This window comes from Elephas maximus, chromosome 25 (assembly GCF_024166365.1).
Source record: "Elephas maximus indicus isolate mEleMax1 chromosome 25, mEleMax1 primary haplotype, whole genome shotgun sequence".
Taxonomy (NCBI): Eukaryota; Metazoa; Chordata; class Mammalia; order Proboscidea; family Elephantidae; genus Elephas; species Elephas maximus.
Window position 1 is genome coordinate 32,910,177 of NC_064843.1, and position 20,087 is coordinate 32,930,263.

The 20,087-nt window shown below is 43.5% G+C and overlaps 1 protein-coding gene across 1 annotated transcript; it reads right to left on the reverse strand.

Annotated features, from left to right (window-relative positions):
- Positions 1-24: 24 nt before the first annotated feature.
- On the reverse strand, positions 25-10,067 carry RAB5IF (RAB5 interacting factor). Its single transcript, XM_049868728.1, has 4 exons — positions 9,754-10,067; positions 8,060-8,163; positions 1,517-1,646; positions 25-353 (listed from the first exon to the last, which is right to left on the reverse strand). The coding sequence occupies exons 1-4, from the start codon at positions 9,865-9,867 to the stop codon at positions 312-314; spliced, it is 390 nt and encodes a 129-aa protein (XP_049724685.1). The 5' UTR covers positions 9,868-10,067; the 3' UTR covers positions 25-311.
- Between the last annotated feature and the right edge of the window lie 10,020 nt (positions 10,068-20,087).

Sequence of the window (20,087 nt, forward strand, 5' to 3'; positions counted from 1 at the left end):
ATCCAGGTGATCCAGAGATGCATCAAAATAAATGACCAGCTCCAACTGGCAAACAGGCGTTCAGTGACAGATATCCAAGGGGAAATGGGTAGCGGTGGACAATTCAGAAATGGTTCCCCAAAAGGTGGATGGTTCTTTAAAAAGTTTCAGGTCCCAACCCTTGCAGAATACACTGATGCCCAACACAATGATTCTCGGTCCAGAAAACATGCGTCTTCTAGGCTCCCCGTGCAGGAGTGCCCCTACATCGTGTTTCTGTGCTGTAACTAAGCGGGTCCTTTAGACAGGGGGCAGGTGAGGGCTGTCCACCATCAGTCATAGTGGATGGCTGTGTAAAAGATGATCCAAATGACCTAGAAGGGAGACAAGCAATGTTCACAGGTCACCTGGATCAGTGGTGGCCTTCTTAGGCCAATTCCACAAAACAAGAATGTCATATACGTACACGATAGGCTTCCCAGGGACTATCCAATACATAACCTGCTTAGAGGCCTAAATTATTTCACTGAAATCAAGCTGTAACAGGCCTAGGCCCCCACCCAAACAGCGACCTGAGTCCCAGGGACTGAGTTATAGATATGGAATTTTACAAGTAAAGCAGACAATATTGCTAACAGGTGTTAGGATTAGCAACAAATGTAAAACCCACAACACCATCAGACTCTGTCATCTCCGTATCAAAGGAGGCAGCGGTTCTCAAACCTGGCTGTCCACTGGAAGCTCCTGGGGGAATTTTTAAAAAAATATATAAATGTCCAAGCCCCACCTTCCACAGAGTCCGATTTTATTGATTACACTAAGATCTGGCTATGTAAGGGTGTTTGTGTTTAATTTGTTAAAATAACTTTATTGGAACATAATTCACATACCGTAGTTTAGCCTCTTAAAGCATGTAATTCCGCAGTATTTAGTGTACTGTACTAATTCCAGAATATTTTCATCACCCTGCACCCATTAACAGTCACTCTCATCCCCCAGCCACTAGCAACCACTAATCTGATTTCCATCTCTACAGATTTACCTATTCCAGACATTTCAGATAAATGAAATCATATCACATCTATGAATGTATCTCACTTCTTCTACTTAGCATGTTTTAGAGATTCGCCCACGTTGTAGCATGTATCAGTACTTCACATTCTCTATGGCTGAATAATATTCCATTGTATGGCTATACCATACTTTATCCATTCATCATTTGACAGACATTTGGGCTGATTCCACTTTCTGGATATTGTGACTAATGCTGCTATGGCTACATTTTTAAACGCTCTACAACTGTTTCTAATATGCGGCCAGGGCTGAGAATCAGATGTAAAAGCTAATCATGAGCCAAAGATTCACACACTGCAGGGCAGCTGTACAGCTTATCACAGTATGTTTTCTGGGACAACACAAGAGGCCCTGCCTCAGGGCCTTTTGAAAAATGGTACCCTGCTCACTTGGTTAACTAGATCAGTGGCTGACACTTCATGAAAAGAACAGTACCTGCTACAAAACAATCAGTTACACATACCATGAACAAGGCAAAAGATGTCATAAACCCTTCCTTCGTGAGCTCCCACGTGCCGCCATATTCTTCCTCATCTATCTGGAGGTAGCTGCTGAAGTAGAGGTACAGGACGCCTGCATTGATCAGGCAGAATCTGCAGTGAGGGAGGGAGGGCAAGTGCCAAACACAATCCGTGAGCTCAGAGACTCAGAGCTCCCACCCCCTGCCCGGCTCTATGAGGGCCCTCACTGCATAGATAACTTTTTTATGTGTCTTCCCCTACTGTGCAGGGGCTGACCTGGAAATAAGCTTTGGGCTCAGAAAGACTTCCATTCAAACCTGAACTTTACTTCATGGTCATGAGATCCTGAGCAAGTCTCTTGACATGCGTCTCAGTTTCCTTGTCTGTAAAATGGGATGTCTGAATATTGTTATGGGACAAGTGAAATAATACATGAAAGTTCCTAGGCTCTCAATGGAGGTGCTCACCTGGCTGAGTTAGCAACTTAAAGGAGAAGCAATTCTTTACAGCTGCCCACCAAAAGCGAAAAAAAAAAAGCACACAATTTCTTAAAGCCTCCCTGAAGTAAGACAGAATGGCTGCTGGGTAAGCCGTTCCAAAGCGGACCAATTCCTGATATGGGCCAGCAGGCAGCTCCAGCTGGGGTAGGGTGGAGGTGGCCATGTGGCAACCGTATGTTAAGCTGCTGCTTCACAGCCTAGCTGAGTAAGTAAAAGCACGCTAAGGGATCCCCTGCATAATTCCCAACGGAAGAAAATTTCTGCACGTCCGTCGGACTGCACCTGATGGGGTGGTAAACCTGACAGCTCTGCCCTCAGCTCATCATCTATTAGGGGCCAAGAACAGCAATCAGAATAGAATTGAAACCAGCTGTTTGTGAGCACCCCTAAAAGGTCTCTAACGCACATAATGTATTTAGCTGATACAGGAATGAGACTGCACCCTGCTTTACTCAGCTCTTGGCACTGTCGTCATGTAATTTTCATAAAGCAATCAAGACTTTCCTCATGACTGCTCCAGTTAATGCAGCTAAGCTAACGGGGGGCTGTGGGTCTTAGACCACATCCCTTATAAGGCTGAGGTGGAAAAATGCAGAGAGCTGGTTCCTCCAATGAATGGTGTGTGGACTGGTGTAGGGAAGGGCAGTACTGTGAGGCTGAGGAGTGTAAATCAGTATGTAAGGGAAGGTTCGGACCCTGAGCAAGGTGGGGACAGATGGCGTGTCTGTACTGCAGGAAGTCTAGTTTGTGAATAGCGAGAGTACTGCGTAGGCTTTCTCATGAGTGATAGATAGGAACAGGCTGGGATACTGGCTTAGACTTGTACTCATGTTTCAGGACATGAGAGCAATAAAGTTTGAGGACAGGGGCTGGGCAAGTGGCTGAATCGGGGAGACAAAGGCTTCAAGTCTAAGAGCCTGGGAGTACACACATGGTTTCAATAACAGAAACAGGAAGTCAGGAAGAACAGAAGGTTTTTCTTGGAAGGATTTCCCACAAAATATAGTCATTGGCTTGGTCATGCTGTGGCCACATCCTTATCTTCTATCAGAAATCTTGGGACCAGCTTTAGCTCTGATAGTTTCCTCTTGGGCAGGCTGACTTAGTGGCTCTCGATGGAGACTACTAATGGGAGTGAGAAATGTCATTCTGAGGCTGAGACAGCTGAAGACTGAAGGCTCACCAAGTCTCTGGTTGTAAAGGTGGTTGCTTAGTGAGATGAGGCAAGGGAGCAGGGATGAGAGGAGAGAGAGGGTTGAAGGCAGGATGAACAGCAATCTTGAATCAGAAAGCAATCAGAAAGGAAAGAGAACCAGTTTGGGACCAAAGCTAAGGGATGAAGGGGTGGTTAAATGCCCAGTGCTCAATTCATCAACTAAGTCAGATTTCAGGGGTCTGCTAAACACAGGGCCTGGTATACAGGCCTGAGAACACTGTAACCTCTGCATCACTAGTTTTGGCACTCAGTCTTCATCACTTTACCCCACCTGCTTGTGGTTGCACCAGCTAAACACTAAGTATTGTTAGGTGCTACTGAATCGATTCCAGCTTTTAGCAACCCTATGTACAACAGAAGGAAACACTGCCCAGTCCTGTTCCATCCTCAGAATCATTGTTATACTTGAGCCCACTGTTGCAGCCACTGTGTCAATCCACCTCACTGAGGATATGTCTCTTTTTTGGTGACCCTCTACCAAGCATGATGCCCTTCTCCAGGGACTGGTCCCTCCTGATAGTAAGTCTGAAGTATATAAGACAAAGTTTCGCTATTTTTGCTTCTAATAAGCATTCTGGCTGTACTTCTTTCCAGACAGATTTGTTCCTTCTTCTGGCACTCTATGGTCTATTCAATGTTCTTCAAAAGCATCAATTCTTTGGTCTTCCTTATTCACCGTCTAGCTTTCACATGCATATGAGGCAACTGAAAACACCATGGCTTGGGTCCACCAACAAACTGATTGCCATCCAGTCTATCCCGACTCATAGTGACCCTATAGGACAGAGCAGAACTGCCCCATAGGGTTTCCAATGAGTGGCTGGTGGATTTCAACCGCTGAGCTTTTGGTTAGCGGCCATAGCTCTTAAACGCTGTGCCACCAGGGCTCCTTGGATTAGGTCAGGCACACGTTAGTCCTTAAAGTGACAGCTTTGCTTTTTAACACTTGTGAAGGCTGTAGTCTTTGATCATCAGTAAGTGGTTCAAGTCCTTTTCACTTTCAGCAAGCAAGGCTGTGTCATCCGCCTAACACAGGTTGTTAACAGAGTCTTCCTCTGATCCTGATCCCGTGTTCTTCTTCATACAGTCTAGCTTCTCAGATTATTTGCTCAGCATATAGACTGAGTAAGTACGGTGAAAGGATACAACCCTTACATACACCTTTCTTGACTTTAAACCATGCAGTATCCCCTTGTTCTGTTCGAATGACTGCCTCTTGGTCTACATACAGGTTCCTTATGAGCACGATAAAGCGTTCTGGAATTTCCATTCTTTGCAATGTTATCCATAATTTGTTATGATCCACACAGATGAATGCCTCTGCATAGTCAATAAAACACAGGTAAGCATCTTTCCGGTATTCTCTGCCAAGGGTGAACCTGCTGGTATGCCAAATATCAGCAGCAAAGCTTCCATACATCACAGCAACACGCAAGCCACCACAGTACGACACCCTTGACAGACATGAGGTAGAAGCATTATGTGTGATGTATTTTTTCCCCAACCACAAAACTTGGATCACTTTGTCAGTAACAGTCCCTGTCTTGATGAAGAGAAATAGCGGCAGCAATAAACCAACCAAAGTACAACCTGGCCACCTACTTCACATCAAGTGCAGGCCTCAGGACTGGGGGAGAAAAGGGCTGACATTAGGCCCTGCCTTTCAGGGGTTACACAACTAAGTAGAAAGTGAACTCACAGAAACAAAGGCATTTGACTCCAGTGCTGGGTGGTCAAGGGGCAGGTCAGCAAAGGCCTGGAAGGGCTCAAACTGAATCTTAAGGACGGATGTGACGTTAGTTTTATGTCAACTTGGCTAGGCCACGGTGCCCAGTTGTTTGGTCTGGACGTTGCTGTGAAGATACAATCCGCTGACTCTTAAGTAAAGGAGATTGCCCTCTATAATGTGGGTAAAAGCCTTGTAAAATCAGTTGGAGGCCTTAAGAGCAAAAAACCAAGGCTTCTGAGAGGAGAAGGAATTCTGCCCCAGGGCTGTAAAAGATATCCTGTGGAGAGTTTCCCTGATCTACCAATTTCAGACACAAGACTGCCAGGACTTTCAGCCCACAGCCTGACTTGCCAGCCCCCACAATCAAGTGAGCCAATTCCTTAAAATAAATCTTTTCTCTCTCTATATATATTGTTGTTAGTTGACGTCAGGTCAATTTGGCGTCATGGTGACTCCACGTGTGCAGAGTACAACTGCTCCACAGGGTTTTTAAGGCTGCGACTTTTCGGAGGCAGATCACCAAGCCTGTCTCCTGAGGCACCTGTGTGTGGATTCAAACGGCCAATCTTTCAGCTAGTAGTTGAGAGCTGAACTGTCTGTGTCACCGGGGAACTCCCCTTGGTTGCATGAGCGCACTTTATATATTTCCTGTTGGTTCTGTTTCTCTGGAGAACCCTGACAAATACCACAACGGGCATAATTTCTGTATTGTAAATGAGGGAGGGAATTACACAAGCAAATGTGCAGAGGCAGAAATGAATGTGTTGGGTTACAGTTGGCGGAAACAGTGGAAAAGACTGACTCTGAAATGGGTTTTTAAAAACTCTACCCTAAGAGGGTTAGAAACTGGCAAAATTGTCACGAAAGGAGAGACTAGAAGGGCTGACTCACTAGGGGGAGAGTAAGTGGGAGTATGGAGTAAGGTGTATATAAGCTTATATGTGACAGACTGACTTGATTTGTTAACGTTCACTTAAAGCTCAATAAAAATTATTAAAAAAAAAAAACTCTACCCTAAAAACTTCAGTCAGAATTTTAATAAAATGATGAATCCCTAACAAATACCCTGACTTCAGGGCAAGAAAGCTACATGCCAACAGTCATGTATGACTCTGTTTTCAAGAGTCAATGGGAATTCATTTCAGTTTAAATAAGAATTTTAACAAGCATTCACTAAACACCTATTAATCATGTGCCACGCTCCATGAGAGAGCCAGAGAAGTAGGAAGGGATGAACAATGCCCCTCTGATAAGGCAAAACTTCAGCAGACAGTAGATCCATTACTCAGTTTTTAAGTGCATTATAAATAAAAAGACCTGAGGACATGACGCTTTACCTTAACAGGACGTAACTGGTAGCCAAACCATAGAGAAACGAAGAGAAGTTGGGGGGTCAGCACGGAAGGTGACTCTCCTCAGCCCAGACCCACCCCTTCTAGTTAAGGCAGGGACTGCGAAGGAGGCGAAGAGAGAAGGAAGAGAGGGACATGTGCAGGGGAAAAGGTGCCAACCAAAGGAAAGAGCTTGTTTGGCGAGACTGGCTCTGGCAGGACAATGTAGGACTGAGCTCCAGAAAACAGGCGGTCATGAGAAAGGGGCACTATGGGCAACCCACTCTGTTATTTACCTCTCTTTATAAAGCTAACCACATAATGATAGCAGTGAAGCATTTACGGAGTGCCCATGATGCACAAGGAGCCTGGGCGGTGTAGTGCTTAGGAGCTCAGCTTCTAACTAAAAGATCAGCAGTTGAAATCCACCAGCTGCTCTTTGGAAATGCTATGGGGTAGTTCTACTCTGTCCTGTGGGGTTGCTACGAGTTGGGATCAACTCAACAGTGCCAGATTTGTTTGTTTTTTTTTTGGTATGATGTATGAAGCACTACATTTGGTAATGACTTGTCTCATTAAAATCAAGTATCAATCCTGTGAGGAAGGTACTCTTATCACCTCCACTTTAATGACGAAGAGACTGAGGCTCAAAAAGTTGAGCCCAAAATTACGTAGTTTGAAAGTGGCAAAGCTGGAACTTAAATATGGAGCATTCTATGAAGCTTAAAAAAAAAAAAAAAAAAAGTGTGTTTGGGCTGCTTAACTCACCAGCCACAGTGGAAAGGATACTGGACTAGCTTTAGTCCTTGCTTTATCATTCCCAGGCTGGATGACTTCAGATAAATCCCTTAAGAATCCCACAAAGGCCTTGGGTAGATAGGAAACATCCTCTTGCCCTTAGGGTGTCCTCTCCCTTCCTCTGGCATTCTCCTACTATTAACATTTCCAATCAGCTGTCTGCCTTTTCTTTCATAGAAAGCTCAAACAGGGTAACTGATATTCTGAAAACATATCTATATACCTACCAGGAGACCTCTGTGAACCCCAGGCCCTATGCTCCATCGCCATCAACCAGTCCTCACTAAGAGTCCACTTTTTACAAGGTTAGGCAGTGTACAAACTCTTAATAGTTTCCTTATATACTGGTTGCCTTGCTCTGTATCACAAGTCAAAAAACTTTTCTAGTTAGGAGAGGAGTCTTTTGGGTTACCATATGTGTTTGAAATATATTTTACCCTTGACATGTCATCAGCCCTAAAAACAATCCATGTGGCCTTCCATGAGAAAGGGTGAGTTTGTATACCCTTTGTGAAAATAGAGAAGGCCACAGGCCTGCCTATCCATTTCCATGAGAACTTGTGCACGACCCCTAGTTAAGACAATCCTCACACATCTTTTTAACTAAATCTGGTGGGCACATGGACTCTCTTTCACTGAGCCAGACCAGGGGCTGGTGTCAACGGTGCTCACTGGCCACAGGATCACAGAACTTGGTGGCCTCTCGTGTGAGGTCACTTTGAATTTGTGACTGCATGGACTGGCCCAGCCTTCAGGAAGGTAACCTGCTTGACCTGATATGGTCCCAGGCCTGATACACTGAAGAGTGCCGCACCAGACCAGGAGTACCATCATGGGGTCACCCTTTGCTTTAGTCATTTCATAAAAAAAAAATCCTCCAAAGTAGCAACAGGTGTTTTCCATGAGAGGAAAACAAAACTTCTCTTTGAAAAGAAATGATATCACAGACATACAAGAAACTCAAGACTTACCCTGCTATTCCCAAGAAACCTCGCAATGGCAACACTCCCCAAATAACACCCAGGAGCACAGCGATGATCTGCCGGAACCAGTAGATCACATCTAAAAATTCATCCTGTAGAAAAGACGGATAAGGCCATTTAATGGACCAGCGTTCGTTACCTCGAGTGGGTGCTATAGGACAGCCTCTTTTAACAAGTAGGGAACAGGGAACTTTTCCCCAAAAGCAACAGATGTGGCTCTTAACTAATCACTCGCTAACATCAGGACTCCAGCTCTAAAATGGAATCACAGAAGTCTTGAGTTATAAGGTAGGAAAAAAAATCAAGGAAATAGATAAAAGTTTGTCACTGTATATTTCCCTTAAACTCCTGCCATGCATCACCTCTTATTTATATTAGAATATGATAGAAAACAACGTATCTAGTCATCTTAAGCAATGACTTCCAAGTCCTATGTTCTAAATTAAAATTTTAGAGAAATCATTTATCTTTTTTAGAAGATGCATAAGTGACATCACTTGTGACACAGTGGCTGTGACAGTAATCATGCTACAGACCACAGATAACTCTTCTCTAAGGAGGGAGACCTAGACAGGCTGTCCCCAAGCAAAAGGACTGACTGTAAACACACTCAGCACCATCTTCCTGCTCACTGAATTTTGAGTAAGTCACCGAGGAGAAAGGTTAGAAAGAAAAGTGCTGGAGACAGGGACCACCATATCTAAATTTCATAGACCAAGGAAGATTCTGATTTTTGACCTGCCCTAGATTTCTAGATTGCAGAAACCAGTCCTTAAACAAGGAAAGAAATGACACAGCATATCAGAAAGGGACTGCAGGTTTTGCAAGAGTTGGCAGGGGTGGGGCAGGGCTGGGGGCAGGACAAGGGCACCTTCAGGAAGTGGCTCCCATCCCCCGTTACAGCAACTCCAGGAAGGGAAATGGACTTCAGTAGTCCAGAAAAACATGGGAAAGGGGGGCGAACAACGTTCCTGGTTTCCGCCTGAATTCAGGCTGTTTCTGATGGTCCCTTCCCGATCACAGTCCCAGAACAAGGGAGCACCCACAGGCGAAGCTCCCACCATTCTTCACATTTGGTGGTGTTTCTCCCTCACATACACTTTGACTCCTAAGGTAGTCTTGGTCTCCCCTCGCAACATCTCTTAGGGAATTTGGTCTTTCTCATTCAACAGTAAGGCTACAGAAGCTCGCCATGTGTGACCCTCATTATGTCCTAAACGTTTCAATGCAACATTATATCCCCCCGCAAGAGAGCTAGAGAATAGGATAACACATGGAGAGTACACGGCACACAGAAAATACTCAGTAGGTGTCTTTACCGTTACTGTCATTGCTAAAAACTACGTGATGTCGCAAAAAACAATTTAAGATCTTACTGCATAACAGGCGGAGGTAGAACAGAATTCAGCTCGCTCACTCTCCGTTCAGGCACACGTCCTCTGTCCCGTTCTCGCGGCTCCCCGCGTGACGCAGGGAACCTCTCCCTTAAAGGCCACTCCGCAGTGAGCCCCGAGCCCGGCTGTCAGGTCCGTGCCCGCCAAGTCCTGCCCGACTCCCTTGGGGCCACCCGCCAGTCCCCCAACACTCGGTCGCGCCCGGGCAGAAGCAGGCCCTGGCCCGTCCATCCGTCCCCCAGTCCAGCCGGCTCCTCGAACCTGCGCCCTCGCCATGCCCCACCGCACCTTGTCCTCCCAGGCCGCGTCGCTCCGCAGCACCTTGCTCCAGACAGAGACTTTGAGGGCCCCGTTGGCTAGCTGCGGCTGAGGCGGCTCCTCCTTCCGCCGCCCACCGCTCATTCTCCCACCGCGCCGCCCGTGTCGGGCCTGGGGCGCGCGGGCCGAGCCAAATGGAGTCGGGGTCCGGGGTCGCGGGTCACGGCGCGCGCAGCGGCAGCGGCGAGACGCTCAGGGATCGGGCCGCCAGCACGCCGCAGCTCCCCTCACTTAACCAAGCAACCCGTCTCTGCTGGCTCGGCCGAAACCTGGGGCTGCGGGGGGGCGGGGCAGCGCGCACGGCCGTCCTCCCGCCGACGTGCTCACGAAGCCAATCAGGGACCTCGCAGCCGTCCGAGTGACAGCCCAGGGATCGCCTCAGCGCAAGCGCCTGGAGCGTGCCGGAAGTGACGACAGGCTTTCGGCCAGAGCGCGGTAGGGCGAGTGGGAAGGGTCAGTCGCGAGGGTGGGGCGACGTCGACACCAGCGCGAGGAGGCGCTGTGGAGACTGAGGGATCGCGTACGAGGTGAATGCAGAGGTTGGAGGTGAAAGCCCAGAGTGGGCGTGAGCACCGTTCAGTCCGCTTCAGCTTCCCCCCTGAGGCAGCGGGGCAGGACGCGGCCAGCCTTCCCTGAGGCGGCGTGCTGGTCTGATGAATGCAGACCTTGCTTCCCAGAAAGCCCGAGCCGCTCCTGAGGATTTAGCCCTTGCTCGTTTTCTCCCCTTGACCCTGCACGTTGTGTAGGAACTTGTTCAGACTGTGTAACTCTTTTCTGTAAAAGCTTAGCGTCTCGCCCGGTACCCTGTTGGCAATTCTGAGCCCTGAGACCCAGAAAAGGGAAATGATTTTCTGAGGCCATATATCGAGTTTAAATTAGCTGAGGACGTCCAGGGGAACAGGGGAAGGGAGAAAAATACTTTATTCCATATCAGAACATCTGGGTGTTCATAGTGTTCTCTGTATGTTCCAGGGCAGTGGTTTTCAGAGTGGGCTCCCAGATCACCAGCAGCTGCATCGCATGGAAACTTGATAGACATGCAAATTCTAGGGACCCATCCAGACCTACTGAGTAAGAAAATCTGAGAACGGGGCCCATAATCTGTATTTTAACAAGTCGGCCAAGTGGTGCCGATACTCACTGTGCTAACACAATAAGTTGCCACCAGGTGACCTGTGTTTTTTTTTTTTTTTTTTTTTAATTAATTTTTATTGTTTTTTAGGTGAAAGTTTACAATCCGGTCAGTCTCTCATAGAATAGAACTGCCCCGTAGATTTTCCAAGGAGCGCCTGGCAGATTTGTACTGCCGACCTCTTGGTTAGCAGCCCTAGCACTTAACCACTAGCCACCAGCGTTTCCCATACACCTTGCTATACACTCCTAATTGCTCTCCCTCTAATGAGACAGCACACTCGTGTCCAGTTGGGTACCTTCTGTCCTCTCATTTCCGCTCCAGATAGGAGATGCCAACATAGTCTCATGTGTCTACTTGATCCAAGAAGCTCAGTCTTCACCAGTATCATTTTCCATCCCATATTCCAGTCCAATCCCTGTCTGAAGAGTTGGCTTTGGAAATGGTTCCTGTCTTAGGGTAATGGAAGGTTTGGGGACCATGACCTCCGGGGCCCTTCTAGTCCCAGTCTGACCATTAAGCCTGGTCTTTTTATGAGAATTTGGGGTCTGCATCCCACTGCTCTCCTGCTTCCTCAGGAGTTCTCTGTCGTGTTCCCTGTCAGGACAGTCATCGGTTGTGGCCAGGCACCACCAAGTTCTTCTGGTCTCAGGCTGATGTAGTCTCTGGTTTATGTGGTCCTTTCTGTCTCTTAGGCTCATAATTACCTTGTGTGTTTGGTGTTCTTCATTCTTCCTTGCTCAAGGTGGGTTGAGACCAACTGATGCATCTTAGATGGCCACTTGCTAGCATTTAAGACCCCAGATGCCAGTCTCCAAAGTGGGATGCAGAATGTTTTCTTAATAGATTTTATTATGCCAATTGACTTAGATGTCCCCTGAAACCATGGTCCTCAAACCCCTATCCCTGCTATGCTGGCCTTTGAAGCGTTCAGTTTATTCAGGAAACTTCTTTGCTTTTGGTTTAGTCCAGTTGTGTTGACTTCTCCTGTATTGTGTATTGTCTTTCCCTTCACCTAAAATAAAACTAATCTACCATCTAATTAGTGAATACCCCTCACCCTCCCTCCCTCCCTCCCCTCTCTCATAACCATCAAAGAATATTTTCTTCTCTGTTTAAACTGTTTCTCCAGTTCTTGTAATAGTGGACTTATACAATATTTGTCCTTTTACAACTGACTAATTTCACTCAGGATAATGTCTTCCAGATTCCTCCATGTTATGAAATGTTTCACAGATTCATCGCTGTTCTTTATCAATGTGTAGTATTCCATTGTGTGAATATACCATAATTTATTTATCCATTCATCCGTTGGTGTGCACCTTGGTTGCTTCCAACTTTTTGCTGTTGTAAACAGTGCTGCAATAAACATGGGTGTGCATATGTCTGTGTAAAGGCTCTTATTTCTCTAGAATATATTCCAAGGAATGTGATTGCTGGATTGTATGGTAGTGCTATTTATAGTTTTTTAAGGAAGTGCCAAATCGATTTCCAAAGTGGTTGTACCATTTTACATTCCCATCAGCAGTGTGTAAGTGTTCCAGTCTCTCCACAGCCTCTCCAACATTTATTATTATATGTTTTTTGAATTAATGCCAGCCTTGTTGGAGTGAGATGGAATCTCATTGTAGTTTTGATTTGCATTTCTCTAATGGCTAATGATTGTGAGCATTTCCTCATGTATCTGTTAGCTACCTGAATGTCTTCTTTAGTGAAGTGCTGTTCATATCCTTTGCCCATTTTTTAAGTGGGTTGTTTGTCTTTTTGTAGTTGGTTTTTAGCAGAATCGTGTAGATTTTAGAGATCAGGAGCTGATCAGAAATGTCATAGCTAAAACCCTTTTCCCAGTCTGTAGGTGGTCTTTTTAATCTTTTGGTGAAGTCTTTGGATGAGCATAGGTGTTTGATTTTCAGGAGCTCCCAGTTTTCTGGTTTCTCTTCTGCATTTTTAGTAATGTTTTATATACTAAAAAAAAAAAAAAAAAAATTTTTTTTTTTTTATGTACTGTTTATGCCATGTATTAGGCCTCCTAGCATTGTCCCTATTTTTTCTTCCATGATCTTTATCATTTTAGATTTTATGTTTAGGTCTTTGATCCATTTTGAGTTATTTTTTGTGCATGGTGTGAGGTATGGGTCTTGTTTGACTTTTTTGCAGATGGATATCCAGTTATGCCAGCACCATTTGTTAAACAGGTTGTCATTTCCCCATTTAACTGACTTTGGGCCTTTGTCAAGTATCAGCTGCTCATATGTGGATGGATTTATATCTGGATTCTCAATTCTGTTCCATTGGTCTATGTATCTGTTGTTGTACCAGTACCAGGCTGTTTTGACTACTGTGATGGTATAATAGGTTCTAAAATCAGGTAGAGTGAGGCCTCCCACTTTGTTCTTATTTTTCAGTAATGCTTTATTTATCTGGGGACTCTTGCCCTTCCATATGAAGTTGGTGATTTGTTTCTCCATCTCATTAAAAAAATGTCATTGGAATTTGGATCGGAATTGCATTGTATCTATAGATGGCTTTTGGTAGAATAGACATTTTTACAATGAAGTCTTCCTATCCATGAGCAAGGTATGTTTTGCCACTTATGTAGGTCTCTTTTGGTTTCTTGCAGTAGTGTCTTGTAGTTTTCTTTGTACAGGTCTTTTACATCTCCGGTAAGATTTATTCCTAAGTATTTTATCTTCTTGGGGGCCACTGTAAATGGTATTGATTTGGTGATTTCCTCTTTGATGTTCTTTTTGTTGGTGTAGAGGAATCCAACTGATTTTTTATGTTTATTTTGGATCCTGATTCTCTGCTCAATTCTTCTATTAGTTTCAGTAGTTTTTTTTTTTTTTTTTTTTGAGGATTCTTTAGGGCTTTCTGTGTATAAGATCATAAAAAAAAAATTTTTTTTTTTTAATGTCATCTGTAAATAGAGATAATTTTACTTCTCCCTTACCAATCTGGATGCCTTTTATTTCTTTATCTAGCCTAATTGCTCTGCCTAGGACCTCCAGCACAGTGTTGGTTCTAGTTCTCAAGGGCAGTGCTTTCAGAATCTCTGTATTTAGGATGATGTTGGCTGTTGGCTTTGTATAAATGCCCTTTATTATGTTGAGAAATTTTCCTTCTATTCCTGTTTTGCTGAGAGTTTTTATCATGAATGGGTGTTGAACTTTCTCAAATGCCTTTTCTGCATCAATTGATAAAATGTGATTCTTGCCTTTTGTTTTTTTTATGTGGTGGATTACATTAATTGTTGTTCTAATGTTGAACCATCCCTGCATACCTGGTATGAATCCCACTTGGTCATGGTGAATTATTTTTTGATATGTTGTTGAATTCTATTGACTAGAATTTGGTTGAGGATTTTTGCTTGTAAGTTCATGAGAGATATAGGTCTGTAATTTTCTTTTTTTAGTAGTGTCTTTTTTTTTTTTTTTTTAAGTTGGTTTTGGTATCAGGGGTATGCTGGCTTCATAGAATGAGTTTGGGAGTATTCTGTCCTTTTCTATGCTCTGAAATACCTTTAGTAATAGTGGTGTTACTTCTTCACTGAAAGCCTGGTGGAACTCTGCAGTGAAGCCATCAGAGCCAGGGCTTTTTTTTGTTGGGAGTTTTCTGATTACCTTTTCAACCTCTTCTTTTGTTATGGGTCTATTTAGTTGTTCTACCTCTGTTTGTGTTAGTTTAGGTAGGTAGTGTGTTTCTAGGAATTCATCCATTTCTTCTAGGTTTTCAAATTTGTTAGGGTACAATTTCTTGTAGTAATCTGATATGATTCTTTCAATTTTAGTTGGGTCTGTTGTGCTATCACCCATCTCATTTCTTATTTGGGTTATTTGTTTCCTTTCCTGTTCTTCTTTTGTCAGTTTGGCCAATGGTTTATAAATTTTGTTAATTTTTTCAAAGAACCAGCTTTTGGCCTTCTTAACTCTTTCGATTGTTTTTCTGTTCTCTAATTCATTTAATTCTGCTCTAATTTTTATTATTTGCTTTCTTCTGGTGCCTAAGGGTTCCTTCGTTGCTCTCTTTCTATTTGTTAAGTTGTAGGGACAGTTCTTTGATTTGGCTTCTTTCTTCTTTTTGTATGTGTGGATTTATTGATATAAATTGATCTCTGAGCACTGCTTTCTCTGTGTCCCAAAGGTTCTGATAGGAAGTGTTTTCATTCTCATTGGATTCTATGAATTTCTTTATTCCCTCCTCAATGTCTTCTATAATCCAGTCTTTTTTTGAGGAGGATATTGTTCAGTTTCCAAGTATTTGATTTCTTTTCCCTGCTTTTTCTGTTATTGATTTCTACTTTTATGGCCTTATGGTCAGAGAAGATGCTTTGTAATATTTTGATGTTTTGGATTCTGCAAAGGCTTGCTTTATGTCCTAATATGTGGTCTATTCTAGAGAATGTTCCATGTGCACTAGAAAAGAAAGTATACTTTGCAGCTGTTTGGTGGAGTGTTCTGTATATGTCTATGAGGTCAAGTTGGTTGATTGTGGCATTTAGATCTTCCGTGTCTTTATTGAGCTTCTTACTGGACATCCTGTCCTTCACCGAAAGTGATGTGTTGAAGTCTCCTACTATAATTGTGAAACTGTCTATCTCACTTTTCAGTGCTTGTAGAGTTTGTTTTATGTATCTTGCAGCCCTGTCATTGGGTGCATAAATATTTAATATGGTTATATCTTCCTGATAAATTGTCTCTCTAATCATTATATAGTGTCCTTCTTTATCCTTTGTGGTGGATTTAACTTTAAAGTCTATTTTGTCAGAAATTAATATTGCCACTCCTGCTCGTTTTTGATTGTTGTTTGCTTGATATATTTTTTTCTATCCTTTGAATTTTAGTTTGTTCGTGTCTCTGAGTCTAAGGGATGTCTCTTGTAGGCAGCATATAGCTTGATTATGTTTTTTTTTTATCCATTCTGCAATTCTCTGTCGCTTTATTGGTGCATTTAGTCCATTTACATTCAGCGTAACTATAGATAGGTATGAGGTTAGTGCTGTCGTTTTGATGCCTTTTTTGTGTGTGTTGTTGACAATTTCATTTTTCCACTTTTTTGTGCTGAGAAGTTTTTCTTTGTAAATTGTGTGTTCCTCTTTTTCATTGTAGTCAAGTTTGTTTTTGCTGAGTCTTTATGTTTATCTTGGTTTTTATTTTGAAGTATGGGATTGTTAGTCTTCTTTGTGGTTACCTTAACGTTTATCCCTGTTTTTCTAAGAATAAACCTAACTTGTATCTCCCTATATCAGCTTGATTTCCTCTCCATATGGAAGATCTATGCCTCCTGTATTTAGTCCCTCTTTTTATTGATTATGGTCATCTTTTACGTAATGACATCAGGTAGTCCCTGTTTTGAGCTTTTTTTTTTAATTAATCTTATTTTTGTCATTTCCCTATCTGAGTTGATATCAGGATGCTTTCTTCTGTGTCCTTGTGTTGTGTTTATATCTGATATTATTGATTTTCTAACCAAAGAATTTCCTTTAGTAATTCTTATAATTTTGGTTTGGTTTTTGCAAATTCTCTAAGCTTGTGTTTGTCTGTAAGTGACTTAATTTTGCCTTCATATTTGAGAGAGAGTTTTGCTGGATGTAGGATTCTTGGCTGGGAATTTTTCTCCTTCAGTGTCTATATATGTCATCCTATTGCCTTCCTGCCTGGATGGTTTCTGCCAAGTAGTCTGAACTTACTGATTTTCCTTTGTAGGTGACTTTTCGTTTATCCCTGGCTGCTGTTAAAGTTTTCTCTTCATCTTTGGTTTTGGCAAGTTTGATGATATGTCTTGGTGATTTTCTTTTGGGATCTACTTTGTATGGGGTTCAATGAGCATCTTGGATAGATATCCTTTCATGTTTTACGATGTCTGGGAAGTTTTCTGCCAAATCTTCAACAATTCTCTCTGTATTTTCTATTATCTTTCCCTGTTCTGGAATTCCAATCATACGCAAGTTATTCTTCTTGATAGAGTCCCACATGATTCTTAGGGTTTCTTCATTTTTTTTTAATTCTTTCATCTGATTTTTCTTCAAATATATTAGTGCCAATTGCCTTATCCTCCATCTCCCAATTCTGCATTCCAGTTCCTCATTTCTGCTCCTCTGACCTCCTATCAAGTTGTCTAATTCTGTAATTTTATTGTTAATCTTTTGAATTTCTGAATGCCGTCTCTCTATGGAGTCTTACAGCTTATTAAATTTTTCATTATGTTGTTGGATAATCTTTTTGATTTCTTCAACTGCTTTATCTGCATGTTCCTTGGCTTTTTCTGTACGTTGCCAGATTTCATTTCTGATGTCGTCCCTGATGTCTTGAAACATCCTGTGTATTAGTCTTTTGTATTCTACATCTGGCAATTCCAGGAATATATCTTCATCCAGGAGAGATCTTGATTCTCTCTTTTGGGGTTTGTAGAAGCAATCATGGCCTGCTTCTTTATGTGATTTAATATCGACTGTTGTCTCCAAGCCATCTCTATGTTATTGTAATGATTTATTGTACATTTCCTCACTGAATCCTATCTTCTTGTTTTGTTTTGTTTCGGTATACCCAGATAGGATACTAGAGTGTGCTAACTTGATTATTGGAGCCTTTGAAGCACTAATGCCCTGTTACCAGATGGCTAGAGCTGTTATCAGGTATATGAGCCTATGAGTCCATTCACTATTCTAAGATAGAATCAGCTCGGGTGTTCTGATAGTCGGTCACCTAGTGTGTGGTGTAGGCTCTCACCTACTACCTTAGAGGAGTAGTGGTGATGGTTGTATGCCCTGGTTTCTGGTAGCGGCAGGGGTCACACTCTGAGGAGGGCAGGGTGCTGACAGCCTTCCCGCAACTGCCAGTGAGAAAGGAGCATCTCTGTTCTCTAGAGCAGTCTGGTGAGTGGGCTCTGCAGCTGTACCTTAGGCACCCAGTGCTTATACCTGTAAAGACTGGTAGGCACCACTATCCTCATACCCCTTTTGCAGGTGGCTAGGTGGTGTGGATGGAGCCTCAGCCCTCAGGCCTTTGCTGTGGATAGGTGAGGGCCCTGTTTAATAGGTAGAATGGTATCAGACCTCCAAAACATGCCTCTCCACCACTCAGCTAAAACAGTTATAGTGAGACCTCTAACCGATTTGCCTTTGCATTATAATAGCCAGCTGGTTCCATGTAGAGGTGAAAGCCAAAGTCTGTGGATCTCTTATGCCTGGACTGGAGCTGCTTCTGCTGTGATCTTCCTGTTTAGGGGAGTTGGGAAAGTTTCACCCCACCCCACCATTTGTTAATTTGCTACTTCTCCCAGGCCAGGAAAATGGGTCGGAAAAAGCAAGGCACTTCTGTCTCAGACCCAGGGAATTCAAATGTTAATGAAGCTGGCTGGGGCAGGGAGGGGAGGGATCAGATAGATAGGAGAGAGTACGAACCAAAAAAAACCCATTGCCATTGAGTTGATTCTGACTCATAGCAACCCTATAGGAGAGAGTAGAACTGCCCCATATGGTTTCCAAGGAGCACCTGGTGGATTCGAACTGCCGACCTTTTGGTTAGCAGCCATAGCTCTTAAACACAATGCTACCAGGTTTCCATAAAACACGGTAAAATAGACAAAATCACTTATCTTGTGTCCAGAGTGCTGTTTTATCTCAGATTCCAGAGGCGTGTGTAGCCTGTGTATGCCAGCTGGGTCCCCACTGAGATCGCCCGAGAGGATTAGGGCTGTGTCCCGTGCTTGCCGTGTCTCAGGAAACTACCATCAGCCCCACTGTGTTCACGCCAAAGAACGGCACCAAGGAATGGGAGCTGAGGTGCTGCTCAGGCTCAGCAACTAGTTGCTGCTTCTGCGCAGTCTCTCACTCCCCTGTTACTCACGTCAATTCCTTTGTTCTGTTTGATGGTCAGGGTTCATAGATTGTCATATATGTAACCAATTCACTTGTTTTTTCGGTTCTTTGTTGCAAGAGGGTTCAGTGGAAGCTTCTGCCTAGTCAGCCATCTTGGCCCTGCCTCCTCAGCCTGTGTACTCTTGATCTTCACATCACTTCTGTGTAGTGGGTTTATAGAGGCAAAGTAGTCTGCCCAGAATCACTCAACTAGTACCCAGCTCAGACGCCAAAATCTATGCTCTTAACCCTTAAAGAATATCAATCAGTCAGAACGCCCTTTACATACCTGTAACATTCACCTGTAGTTCTCCACCTTAGATGAACAACAAAATCTCCTAGGGACCTTTATCAGAATACCATAGCTAGTATTTTACACCCCAGCCCCACCCCAAGATCCTGTTTCAGTAGGTTGAGGACCTTTAGTCCTGACTTTCACGGGGCTCTTGTTGCTTTCAGCCCTGCCTCTTTTCTGAACCAGTTTCCTTCCCATATGAAAAATTACTGTTGAGTCTAAACAACTCACTCCACTTTGGAAGTGCTCTATCTACTGGAGATAAACTAACTGATCACTGTATTGTGGAATTTGGGAAGAGTATCTAGCCTATGGTCAAAGACACTGCTGAATCTAGCAGTGAAGGTGTGTAATGGGGAATCTGATCTGGGGTGCCTGGGGGAGGGTTAGGCAAGATAGAAATCTGAAGGAAGAGTAGGAGTAGGAGTAACAGGAGAAGTAGGAAGGGCAAGGCAGAGAGCATTCCCAGAGAAGAAACCTTGTAGGCTAATAGTAAAGAATGAAGCTACAATTGAGGGAGGGGGTCATACTGAAAAATCTGGTTTTTATTCCGAGGGCTGGGGAAGTCACTGAAAGGATTTGAACAGGGGAAGTAATCAGGTTTGCATCTTAGCAAGATCAATCCTTACAGCTATTTGTGGGATGGAATCAGAGTGGGGAATTCAAGGGAGAGCTGGTAGGGGGATTGAGGATGGAAAAAATTGGATTAAAAAGAAGTTAACTATTATATTGTGAAGCTCTGATCTTAACTTCAAGACTCATTAAGTTTGTGTTTGCATGGGGGAGATGAGGGGAAGATCACAGGAAGTTAGTTGGAGGGGTCCTCAGATCCTGCAGTCCAGCCCAAGATCACAGAAGTTAGAGGTTCCATAGGCATCTGAAATCTGATCTGTGCTCCTCCTCTTATCTTTTTAAGAGCAGACAAAATTAAATTAGGAACCAGGGTGCAGAACCCCTTAATAGAATTTATTTATGGGACAGAAGTTATTCCCTTTCTGCTTTCACCCAAGACTTATCTTAGG

What these genes read in the sequence shown, in the direction of transcription:
- RAB5IF (XM_049868728.1), bottom strand. Translation starts at nt 9,867, where the DNA reads ATGAGCGGTGGGCGGCGGAAGGAGGAGCCGCCTCAGCCGCAGCTAGCC. An exon ending in GGTTTCTTGGGAATAGCAGG is followed by an intron (nt 1,647 to 8,059) that starts GTAAGTCTTGAG and finishes CCCTCACTGCAG; the next exon opens with ATTCTGCCTGATCAATGCAG. An exon ending in CATCTTTTGCCTTGTTCATG is followed by an intron (nt 354 to 1,516) that starts GTATGTGTAACT and finishes TCTCCCTTCTAG; the next exon opens with GTCATTTGGATCATCTTTTA.